The 13,206-nt window shown below is 42.1% G+C and overlaps 1 protein-coding gene across 2 annotated transcripts in view; it reads right to left on the reverse strand.

Moving 5' to 3' along the window:
* Positions 1-13,206, reverse strand: part of jade2 (jade family PHD finger 2) — a 185,768-nt gene that overhangs the window by 7,704 nt on the left and 164,858 nt on the right. Inside the window, exon 12 of one of the 2 annotated variants that reach the window (XM_085797159.1) lies at positions 11,904-12,035. The exons of the other annotated variant lie outside the window; for it this stretch is intronic. Within the exon in view, the coding sequence (XP_085653285.1) occupies positions 11,904-12,035 (132 nt within the window). The remainder of the gene's footprint in view (positions 1-11,903; positions 12,036-13,206) is intronic. 2 annotated transcript variants of the gene reach the window in all.

The following is a 13,206-nucleotide window of genomic DNA, read 5'->3' on the forward strand; positions in this document are numbered from 1 at the left end:
TCTATTCTGTCTGAGATAACAATGTTTTGTCCTTTTATAGATGACCAAACCATCATCCATCGATCAGAGATAAATCTGGACTGGAACAGAATCTGTGCATTTTACAAAGAAGACGTTCAGCGTCTTGAATCACAAACACCCACAACACAAAGTGATTTCATCTGGTTAAAGGTGAACAACCTGAAATAATTTCAGATCAGAGGGGGGGTGCAACCTCAGCTTGAAAACGCAGGGAGTCGACAGCCCATAATATTATATTAACATCAGAGGAGAGTGCCAATAATGTTAGAGAGAAGTTGCAAGCATGCAATGTAAAGAAATCAAGCATATACTGTCTATAATGATCGGGCCAAGCAGGACGGCAGGAGGTGCTGCTACAGAGGCTTCAACACCAGCTACACACACACACTCACTAACACTCACACACGAGTCGGTCGTTTCCATGACGCAGCGTGTCTCTGCAGGAGTCAGGAAAGCTCTGAGGGAGGGAATAGGTGACGGAGGGAGAACAAAAAAAAAAAAAAAAAGGAGAGAGACGGAGAAGAAGTGTGAAGACGACAGGAGGTGGTGACAGAGGAGAGGAGAGAGTAAGTGGAGTTCAGAGACGAAGGTGGGAGGGAAACGAAAAAACACGCCACAGAGCGGCCTCTGTTGCCATCCCCACACTCCGTCACATGACAACAAGGACGATACTTTACGTTTCTCCAGCATCCTAGTGTCACTCTGTCTGTCTGCAGCAAAACAAGTAGGTTTTTACTCATTTGCAGCTAAAAAGTTTTTCTTTCCTTAGTGCAACACTTTGGTTGTTATCTCTGTAAACTCTGTGTGGTTTTTCTCTGGACAGACATTAAACATTTTAACTAGAGCTCATCTCATTTTCCTTTTTTTAATGTTAAGATCAAGAACAGGACACTAAAACTGCAGATTACATACAGTGTCATGCAAAAGTTTGGGCACCCTTGGTCAAAATGTCTGTTAATGTGAACAGTTCAGCAAGTGGGAGATGAAATGATCTCCAGAAGACATAAAGTTACAGATTATGACATTTTTATTTTAATCTTTTACATTTTCAAAATAACAGAATAGGAAAAGGGCCTGCAGCAAAGGTTTGGGCCCCCTGCATAGTTAGTAGCTAGTAGCCCCCCCTTTGGAAACCATCACAGTGTGTAAATAGTAAATATCTTGTCTGATACCTTGGTCAAAGTTATCTGAGAGCTCAAGTCTCCTGGGTTTCCCATTCTTTTGCAGGCTGCTGCTTTGTTTCCCCTTTTCACTCTGAAACTGTAGAAAACTAAAATAATACACTGATATTGATTAAAATATTGAAAAAGAGTGTTTCATGTTTAACTTTATGTCTTTTGGAGATCATTTCATCATCTTACACTTGCTGAACTGTTCACATGAACAGAAATTTTGACCAGGGGTGCCCAAACTTTGGCATGACACTGTATGAATATATGACCATTACATGTTTTGTCTGAAGGAAGATTAGATCATTTTGAGAAACAGAGGAAAACACGTTTTGCAAAACTGTTCCTAATCTGTTTCTTTCAATAAAAAAATATTAAAAATAAAAAAGTGCAGATGTCTTGTCTGCTCACTAGGAGGACCTGCAACAATATTTATCCCCAGAGAACCCCTCTCCCTCCCTGACGGGTGACGACACTGGCTCCTCCTCCTTGTTTGGCCACAGCTAAACTAATGGGATGCTACACCTGTTAGCCATGGCAGTGCTACCACCACAGGCTAACGCTACGTTTCAAAAAGCTTCCTGGTCCATTTAAAGCCCTAACTCTAAGCTCTTTTCATGGCAGAGCAACAGTTTGGAGAACGGTCGGCCGCCGGTGCCCCGGGGCGGCGTCACACAGCAGCTGATGTTGTAGCTCTGAGCACTGATTCGCTTAGCCGGCTAGCCAAGGAATGCACTAGCAGCAGGACAGGGCCAAGACCAGGCCTGTGCATGTGTGTGTGTGTGTGTGTTGCTAGGTCGAAAGCCCTCACTACAGTCTGATGATTGTTCTCGGGTGCAAACCGTCTCCTTGGAAACTCCACGAGAGAGAGAGAGAGACACAGAGATAGAAACACAGAAACTGAAACAGAGTAAAGGTGCAGGAGGACTAATGATCTAAAGGCCCATCAGAGCGATGAAGGAGAAACAACAAGTGCAGAAGGCAAAAAAAGGAGCAAAGTAAACACCTGAATAAGTGATTGTAAAAAAGAAAATGGGAATAATTAGAATAACAATAATGACAGAGTAGGAACAAGTGAGCTGAGCATGAATGAATTGACAGAAAATAACCTTTTTCTTCTAAACAAAAATGATATTTTCTACTTGTCATGCAACATGTGGTTTCAGTCTATTCTCATGTCTAATCTGACCTCAGTGCCAAATGAAATGTTGGATTTTGAGCTTTTTCTAAAAGCTCGGTGACAGAAACAATAATCCTAACACACCGGGTAAGATCCAGTTATGACACTGAATTTCTTCTTTTCATTCAGACTGAGAGAGCACAGGCGTCTCTTTACAGATGCTATCATGCGCTGAAAATCAGCAAGAAACACCAGGAGAGCATCATCACACAGGACACAGAGACACCCACTTCCACAGTAAAAAGCCCAGAGTGCACTGCAGCCAAAAACTGTGAGATGCTCTGAGCGCGGAGGGGTGGGGGTAGGGGCGCTTTTCCAACTTGTTACCCAGTGGTGAGAACTCAAGGTGATTTTGCTTTTACTGACACCAACAGACACAAAAGTGGAAAAAAAAAAGGGATTCACATCAAAGAGGCTGAAGCTACGGCAAAACTGCTGCTTCAAAAAGGATCTGAGGCTCAGACCTGCCTCCGGGTTCATAGCAACAACACAGCTGCACCGACGCAGCTCCTCGTCTTGTTTCTATACTGTAGCTCCATTAACGCCACAGAAAACTGGATTTAAAAAAACAAAAAAACCAATGTTGTTGTTAAGTGAATTTGCAACAGAGTTATTAGTGAGTGGAGTAGTTACTCCCACACTGTAGAGGATGAAGGATGTATTGATTTAAAGGTCCAGTGTGTAATAATTAAAAAGGTTTATTGGCAAAATCTGAACATACTACCCATGAATATACTGTATTTGTATAAGTGTATAATCGCTATAAAATAAAGTTTTTTTGGTTTTCATAGCCTTATAATTCTTCTTTTATATACACATATAGCAAGGGTTTTGCTTTAGAGAGTGTTGCCATCTCGCACCGCCATGTTTGTACGGCAGCCCGAAAGCAAAATCCAGCCAGTCAGAGAGTACGATTCAAGAAGAATAAAGAAGAAGGAGGAAGGAAAGGAGGAGGAAACAGCAGATGTATGGTAAAATGGTTTAGATCTTCACCTCCTCGCTCCATGCTCCTGAAATACTCCGAGGGAGGCCACCATCACTTTGTCAACGGGAGGGGTGAGCGCGAGTGAGCGAGTGAACGCTGCCATCTAGAATCTGAGCGCTGGATGTCACGGGTTTCACCCCATTTTGCACACTGGACCTTTAATCCTCTGATTGTGCAGTTTACATGAGACACAACACCACTGCTATAGAATAATAAGATGTCAGTGAGTTAAAGGGGAACTATGCAAGATTTGCAACTTAATTAAACAGCTTCAGAGTCTGAAGGCTCTCTACCTTCCACCTAGCGTCTCCTGGCAGAAAAAAAACAACCTGGTGTCCCAGCTCTCATCTCCCTCGAGAAACATGGACTGATTTACGGCACTATGACACAAACACGTCCAATAATCTGTAATCTTTTGTCAACGTTAGCCACCTCGCTCCATATTTTGCCTTCTTGTGGGTTAGCTGCAAGTTTTTAAGACAGTGAAAATATCCACTCTGAAACAGTAGGGGGAGCTCTGTGGAGAAAAAAGTGACCGACTTGCATAGTTCCCCTTTAAGTTACCTTTTAAGCTACATTTTTACCCCCTCGCTTAGTTTTTATATGATTGTGTTTTCATGTTGTTGCTGTAACAACACAGGTTTATTTTTACTACATCACGTCGTAAATCTGCAGCCGCCACCTGGACCTGACCTCCCTCTCTCTCTGTGGTCTGGTACGGCTCAGAAAGCCTTCGCTCGGGTTAGAGGTGTCGTCAGTAGACACACAGAAACAAATTCACTTTGTAGGCCGTTTATTTTTCCTTCTTCTCTCGCGGTTATTATTTCAGCCACGATGTGATTGCTTGTGCATAAACTTTTCTGAACGTCCTTGAGTTGTGTTTCTCATTTTCAAGGTGGAAAAACACGGCACGTCTGTTTAGAAAATCAGATTCCTGCTAAATGATCCAGTGAAGCCTGTTGCTGAATGAGCTGCACCTTCGGAGCGCTGCTGCATTTAATTCACACAAGGGCCAGTCCTGAAAAAAACAAACACGTGCAACCAGGTTTGGGAGATGGAGAGGCAATAACTCCCCGTCTTTGACTGATGTTTTCCACTGAAAGTAAACTGTAACTAAGATTACAGATTCAGATTTGTTTTTTAATTACATTTTTTATTTGCATTCTGTTTCTGGATCTCGGCGCCTGTGAGGGTGACACCGAGAAGATTTCAAAACAATTTCCCTTTTCCAATCACCACTGGCATATGGGCCCCACTAATAAACAGTGGGGATAGGGGACAGTGCATCTGAGAAGGAGTTATGGTACATGTCTGTCTTCTTGATCCCACAACACTGAGAGGAAGACAAAGCCCTGGGAGACAGGACCAGACACGACAGAGAACAGATGGCCTGACACACACACACACACACACACACACACACACACACGGAAACACACACACACACACACACTCTCTCTGAGACTATGAGATATGAACACATACGGCATGCAAAGACAAACACACAGGAGTCACACTGAGACAGGAATGATGTACAGCATATATAAATATATATATAAATATATATAACTCTGACAAAAGAAAGCATGCGTGCACACAGAGAGACAAATTATATGACTGCGCACACACACACGCACACACAAATAACGCACCAAATACACAGAGCAGATTGTTTGTCATGGTAACACAATGATTTCCAGGCATCTAGTGTTCATCAAGCAGTCAGGTAGAAAGATGGAGACAGAGGAAGACAGGGAGAAAGATGGAAATATAAACAGAAAGAAGGAGTGTTATAAGACGGAGCCAGAGACAGATTCACGGTGGAAAAACAGAAGAAAAAGCTTCGGATAAACAGAAAAAAAGGAGATAATATCAGAATAAGAAAGACAGTCTCCTCCTGTCGTCTGTTTATTGATCATATTCACTTCAGCAGAGCAGCTCTGTCGGCTGTGAGACACTCAGCTCTGGTTAAATAAGGAAATGAGAGACAGTCCTGCGTCATCACTGATAGTCATTTGTGTGTGTGTGTGTGTGTGTGGGTGAGAGGTTGAAAACATTGCTGCCAGATTGTATCTTGCAAGTGAGATGCAAAAGCACATATGAAGACACTCTATACGATACTAAACATCTGCACTCATGTGTTTGTCCAGGATTTGAAAGGTCTAATGAGTCACACTGAGATATTAGAAATAAGAAAGTTGATGCATCTGAAACTTCCGCTGTCCGTCTGCTACTAAATGCATGCATGTGTGTGTGTGTGTGTGTACAGCTGTCGACAGGTCGCGGAGCATCACAATTACAGTTAATGTTTAGCTCTAATTTCACTTCCAAATTAGCATCTGTTTCCAAAGTTGTGTTGGTGATGCTGTGAACTTTCCTGCACTGTTGCCGCAGCTCTGACCTCATCAATACGACAGGGAGCAGATATTATCATATTATTATAAGATGACGATATGTTGGCAGATCAGAAAAGCTACAACTGAATCAACCAGATAATCTTCTACATCCAGGACGGATCAAACAGATTAATGACAAAAGACAATGCAGGATGAACAGGTGAAGTATTTTGTACACTAACATGAGCACCAAGCTCTAACACATGGGCAAACACGTTGGCCAACCAAGGTGCACTGTAGCAGCCAACACAGACCAGGGAGGAAAAAAAAAAAACTGGAATCAACAGCTATTTTCATTTCAAAAGACCTGCACCTGTACTGCACTGTTGGATAATGATGGCTTTCTTTAGAAAAAAGAGCTTTGCAGCAGAGGCTATTCTTCCCTGCTGGAGACATAATGTTAGAAAGAGCAACTCTTATCCAGACAAATGGAGACCAATTTGGGTAAACTACACGTTAATTTCGCTGGATTCGCTCATCCTCATGCCGACACAGGGCTGGAACGTGCTTCCACACATTCCTGTCTTACTAGTTACCAAACATTAAAGCTAAGTGTGTGAGAATAATACACACTTTGTCTCCGTTTTTGCTTATTGAGACCAGCTCAACCCTAAGATGACAGGTTTGCCGCTGGAGTCGGCACCTTCCCCAAACTGAAAATCGTTAAACTACAAATTAAAGTGAAGTTGAACTGTGACATCCTTCCAGTAGTCCTACACTTAAAGGAGATTTCCGGCCATTTTTGACCCCTAAATAGTTTTCCTGATGGTCACCCAGTGTTGGGGGGAGCAAAAAATGAAAAATTGATGCAGGCAAACCAGAGTTACACCATGGCTACCTGCCGCTCGGGATAGCAACAACGCTAACACATGGGGGCAATCCTTTCAACCACAACAAACACTCAAAAAACAATCAAATATCTATGGTACATAACTTGAATCCTTACGAGACACCACTGAACTCATATAGTGTACAGTATAAATAGTATAAACTTTGTGTGTTTGCATGTAATCACTCACCTCAGACAGCCGAACTCTGAAACATCCTGGAAAGACATTCCTATTCGATCGCAGAGCGCCTGCTCTCCCCGCCACAGAAACAAAAACTTTTTCCATGTTGTGATGATTTCTTTACAAAAATAAACGGTGGAGCAGTGCAGTGGTAATGTCCAGAATATCTCTGACCGTTTATTTTTGTAAAGAAATCATCACAACAAGGAAAAAGTGTTTGTTTCTGTGGCGGAGAGAGCAGGCGCTCTGCGATCGGATAGTACGGTAATGTCTTTCCAGGATGTTTCAGAGTTAGGCTGTCTGAGGTGAGAGAGGTTGAAAGAATTGCCCCCGTGGATTAGCGTTGTCGCTATCCCGAGCGCCGGGTAGCCATGGTGTAACTCCGGTTTGCCTGCATCAATTTTAGTCGCGTTTTTTGCTCCCCTCAACACTGGTCACCCAGGAAAACGATTTAGGGGTCAAAAATGGCCGAAATTCTCCTTTAAAGGCTAAATATGAACAAAAGATAAAACTACTGGGGGAAATGTGCAGGTGTACCCCCCCACATACAGCAGATCTGACCTCCCTACACTCCAGAGCCTATTTCTCCAAACTCTCCAGGCTGCAGGCGACATAAAAAGCCAAACCCTCGAACTCCTCAAAGTGGAAACTCAATCTTCCTGGATGTGTGAATTGATTTGATGTTATAGAAATGTTAACAACAGAGTGAGGGTGAACCCTAGCTGTATACAATTTCTACCAAAATGCTATAATTCCTCAAAGTCAGAGCCAGTTTAGTTATCAGCCGAGCAGCTCCAGGTTTCATCCTTTGATGCCAGCGGGAAGTCTTTGTTGGGTGGGTTTGTCCTCCCCCCCTCCAGCTTTGAGAAACGTTCTGTCATGTTCGATTTCCGAGATCACACGGAGGGAGAGAGTTCTTCACATTTTACATGTCGCCTTAGTGCTGCTTCCACCGCTGCAAGACGTGATGTCCTGTTTATGCATTTCTAATGCCACATCTGTTTGAGAAACTTATAAAACTTTCTTTCAATTCCTGATGTTCGAGTCTGCAGTTTCGACCTCTCGACCTCTACGGGGCAAGGCGGGAGCGACCTTTAAGAAACTATCAAGTGTTTAACTGTTCCTCTGTGCACATTAGAGCTCAGATTAAAGGAGGATAAATGACATTCAAGAGCACAATTAGTCATCAGGACTCGTTCTGATTCGGGCTCTCAGATATTAATCATGCACGGTAATTGTCTGTGTGGCCCACGGCTTTTTATTTTTATTTTTATTTTTTAAACAATGTCACTGCAGAAATATTCAGAACTTTTTAGATGTGGACACATATAAACAAGCTGTTACGCAAGACTACAAATCCACCCACTGGACGTCCTACATATAGAAGCTATTCACCGTGGAGGAGTTTGTTTTTTTTAGAGGAAGCCTGAAGAAATGGAGGACTTCTATTTTCCATTTTATTCGCCTACACAAACACACAATATATATCACAACTTGTGTGTTTCTCTCCTGTGGCGCAACTTCATTGTAATAACTGTTTTGTTTTCTTACACAGCAACAAGAAGTTTTATTATTATGTTTAACTTCTTTACATTTATAGTTTTATTAATAAGATTTTGCTTCAAACATACATTTGATAAATGGTTTATAAAAGTTTAGAGTGGTTGAAGATTCATATCTTTTATTTCTAGTGTATAATCATATATTAAAACACAGCTGTTAAACCTTTTATTGATATTTGTACACTGCTTATACATCTTAAATGGGGAAATTAAACAATTTTTAAATGTATCCTCCTTGTGTAGATGTGTATGCAATGTCTCAATTTGGACATAAAAAAGCTTTTTAAGTGACAGAAAAAAAAGAAACCCATTGATAATGCAGTATTCTCACTGCAGAAGTCTATACTTTGTTAACCATGCGGTTTCCTGCGTTCCCTAACACCGCCATGGTTTATTTGATCTTTATGTTATCAACGACTTCGCATTGCGTGGTTGTCACCTTTTTTTTTTTCTTCTTCTCGAATGGCTTAGCATGGTTATGTAATTCTGGACCGAAACATTTCCAAAAGCAGAAGCGAAGGAGATAACCTGCGAGGAGGAGAGAAGAGAGGGAGAGGAGGAAACGCTGCGTTTGATCCTGACAGCGCGCTCTGGTTCTGCCACGACCGACAGCACCAGCTCTCATCAAACTGTCACTGCTCTACTGTCCCGTGAAGCAGCTGCATCTGAAAAAATAAACTGAGGATGTTTTCAGGGTGTCAAGAAATATGACTTTCTGGGCTCCGCCGGCGCCTCGCGGTGCCAGCTCTGAGAACAAGCGCCCGTCTCCCTAAATGAACGCAGATGAAGAGGTAAATAAAACAGATGGACTTGAACGGAGAGACGTTCGATGAACCTCCAGTGTCTCCGAATCGAGAGCCTTTGGTACCTGCACCCCTGATTTAACACATCACTCAACACATTTCTTGCCCGGCTAACATGAACCTGGATTATTTCCTGAGAACCTTCGAAGGTCTCGGCCACAGAAAACAGTTACTCACAGCCTTCACCTCGCCAAACATGTCACTTCTGCTCAGCGGAGAATAAAAAATAAACCTCTCTCATCGGTTAGCGATGGAGAAACGGCTTCAGAGTAGTAAGTCTTTCTGACTTTTATGAGGATGTCTGTTGCATTGAAATGTTAATTTGCACCTCAATAGTCGGCCAGGTGGCTCGTCTCGTGTTGACAACTTAAAAGCTGCAGATTCAATCACCACGGCGACAGTGTGTGTCCATCAACAGTCTATCAAGTGTCCTCGAGCGAGAAGCTCCGGCGTTCACTACAAGCCGGTGTGAACACGAGTGTCAGCTTAATGGCTGTGAATTGTCACCGTGAGGAACAAATGCGTACGTTACAGAGGGAATCATCTGGACGCTCCGTCTCCATTTAACATCTCCAGAGCGTCTCGGCAGCGTCACATGACCAGCAGCAGGTAACGGATCACCTTCCAGCAGAACCGACAACCGTCATCATCCATCCTCATTCCGGCGGTGATGAGGATTGGCAGTGACAGGCCTCGCTCTCCCTTTTTGATTCAGTGTCTCTCTCTCTCAGGCATTCATTAATGACAGAGATTAACACTGACAGAGCTGCTCTCTCCCTTTTTCTCTCTTTTCCCTCCCTGGTTTTCACGACTTTCACTCATTTTACAGCCCAAATAGTTCTGACTCCTTTGAATACTGATTCAGAACAAAATGAGACATTTGGTAACACCTGCAGAGACTCTACATCACATTGTTTCTACAGTATGTGTCTGTGCAATATTTTAGACATCACTGAATAACATATGAATAATATATACTACAGGAGACCTGTCCAGGTTGTTTTCCTGACAACACAGATGGAAAAATCTTAGTTAAAGCTCAGACCTGAGACCTGTCAACCTGAGAACTTCTCAACCAAATGAAGCAGCAGCTGGTGGAGGGAAAGTTTCCTGTTCTCTAAAAAGCCCGATCTACTGAGACCCCAGATAGAGAGTTTGGAAGGAAGGAAATTAAATTTGATCTGATGAATTAATAAAAAACTGCACAAATAAACACATTGTTGATCTACAGTAAAAAAGAAACGGGGCAGAATATCTGAGAGAAAGTGAATGCGGTTTATAAAACTGTCTGTGATGAGACCTTTAACACACCTGAAAAACTGCGACAGAGGCTTGAGTGACCCAGACGCGAGGAGAAAGATGAAAAAACATTCCCTCTTGCAGGTGTTAACTAACCCAAATCAACGTTTAGTTCATCCAGCAGCTCCAAAATGACCTGGTTGACAGATTATGTGACAGTTAAATTATTTTTTTCCTCTGTCATTCCAAAAATGTAAACATGAGTGAGAAACTTATTTTCTATAGTGCTCTACTATTGCACCTACATCTCCCTCTCATTGCAACAACTGCAGCCAGGTAGTGGTGCTGCTAGTGTTTGTACATACTTTAGGTTTACATTTCTAGTTCTGGGAAGATTTCCTACGGTTGATAGCGCCGCCCCAAAGACGAGACAGATGTGATTAAGCTGCATCATAGTTTTATTTCCTTTCCACAAAATCACTGTCTTTCATTATCTGTGACACAGAGCGAGGGTGAGCCAAAGGTTCGCACCAGAAACGGCTTTTCAACATGACTCTTACCATAAATTAGATTTTTTTTTAAAGACATTTTTCAACATGTTTCCATTTACTCTTAATCTCCACAGTGAGCTTGTGGTCGGTTGGTGCTGTAGCTCTGATGTGTGGCTGCATCGCACGTTGGAGTTACAGAGCGTGACACAGATGAGTGAATGAAATTTTAGTCCTCTCTCTTTTTGAAAAAAGCAACTAAGCTCCTAATTTTGCTCATAGCAGTGAACTAAACACCACAGCATCCAGCCGCTGCGCCACACTGTTTAAACCCCCCATACAGCTCCACCATAAAAATATGGCTTTTTGTTAATTACAGAAAATCGCCTGCCATGATTTATACCGGATGACATCTTTATAATATCACGTCTCGCTGAACTTTCTCCCTCAACTTTCACTGTTTTACTGTTTCTCTCTCTCTGCCGACACTTGATCTGCAGAGATCAACAGACAGAAAGTGGATGATGATGGATGGATGCATGAAGTTTGTCAAATAAAAAAAGATAAAAGGGAGAAAATAAGCAGTAAAACACCAGTATGTAGAGGATGCTGACAAGAGCAGAAAAAAAACCAGCATTTCTGTGTGTGATGGCTGCCGCACTCCTGATGCATCAATATTTGATTTGAGAATCCACATGTTCACTGTCTTTATGGGGAGGAAACCAAAGTGAAATGATATTATCCTGAGATTTGCAACTTTCACAGTGTTTTTGGTTGTTTTATTATTGCGTTTAGCCCTCGTGTATGAAGAGACTGTATCAAAACGCTGCCGCAAATAAATGATTGATGCATCGAGGCTGTGAATGTGCTGACTTTCTGTCAGCGTGAGCTCTGGTGCGGACACACACAAACACACACACACACGGGCATATGTGTAGCCAGTGATGTGTATTTGATCAGTTTGGAAACACTGCAGGGTGTACATCCACCCACACCCACACACATAAACATAAACACACTTAAACACACACATAAACACACACAATGTACCTAGCTCTTTAAGCACGGAGCCGTTCTCTGATTTCCATCTCTCCTTTTTCTTCTCAGGACTACTCTTCCTTCTCTCCTTCCCTTTCTCCTTCACTCCATTCTGCTTCCTCTTTTCTCCTTTCTGGGTTTTCTCTGCAGGGAGACACAGAAGACCGGCTCAGGTTAAGGATTTACTTGATTTATTCAAATTAAGCTTGATTAAGCTGGAACGTGTCACTGAGGCTGGGGATCTACTTCCTGTCAGCAGGAAATTTAAGAAAGTGGCAACGTAATGAAAAGTTGGAGAAATACAGTGCAAAAAAGATCCAGGCTGATCAGTCAGATGAAAGTTTTTCTGCTGATTTGTTGACATTTTAGGAAATGTTTTTCCTACCACTCACCTGATAGTGAAAAAAAAAAAAAATGCATCTGACATTTAGGTATAAACACATTTTAGAAGACAGATCGTTGCCAGAAGGGGAAGAAAAGATGGAAAAATAGTAAAGGCAGAGGGATGAAAGTCTCTGTTTGCACATATTGAAAGATACACTCAAACTTACTATTCATGTTGGGAAAGTCGTGCACGAAGAGCTGGAGGCTGCAGACTGAAAACTGTTTTTCTTTTATACTGACGACATCATCCAGGGTGAGAACCCAGCTGACTGATAAACGCTGTGAGTGAACGCAGCCTTGTGCAACATGTGTAACGAATATATGGAAGTTTTTAGAAAGATAATAAACGTGTTATCTCTGCTTCTGCTGCAACAAAACAAACATTTTTCATATCATCTTGCAAACTTAATCAAAGTGTTAGAAGCAGGCAGCTGGTTCTTTAATATCTGCATCAGATAGGAACGTAGTGTGTCATAATCTTAAAGTGTCTCCATCAAAAAATACATAAAACACTCAGGGGATCACGGCCAATTAGTTTTATTTCCACTGACGGGTTATTATATAGACACTGGTGACGTTTTTACACCTTATACTGTATCACTGTGGTTATAATGTACATTTACACTTCTCCTCTGCCTGGATAAAAACTAACAGCCTAGGATGCATGTTAATGGTGCTCGTCATAAAGTTTGTTTAGTATTGGAGTTCAAGTCTGAGGGTGAGTCTGTCACATTTAAAGCCTCAGTATACCTCACAGCTCAAACAGGAAAATAAAAACTCGTGGGGTTCCTGGTTATCTGTGTTGATGCGCAGCGTTGCCTTCACTTGCATCTCTGGAAATTAAGAAATAAAACGCTGTTCTGTCGTCCACCATTCAGACTTTTTAAAGGAAAAAAACAACAACAACAACAAAAAAAAGCTTGACACACTG

The sequence above is a fragment of the Trachurus japonicus genome, chromosome 14 (assembly GCF_045865225.1).
Source record: "Trachurus japonicus isolate A0001 chromosome 14, Traja_1.0".
NCBI classification, from domain to species: Eukaryota; Metazoa; Chordata; class Actinopteri; order Carangiformes; family Carangidae; genus Trachurus; species Trachurus japonicus.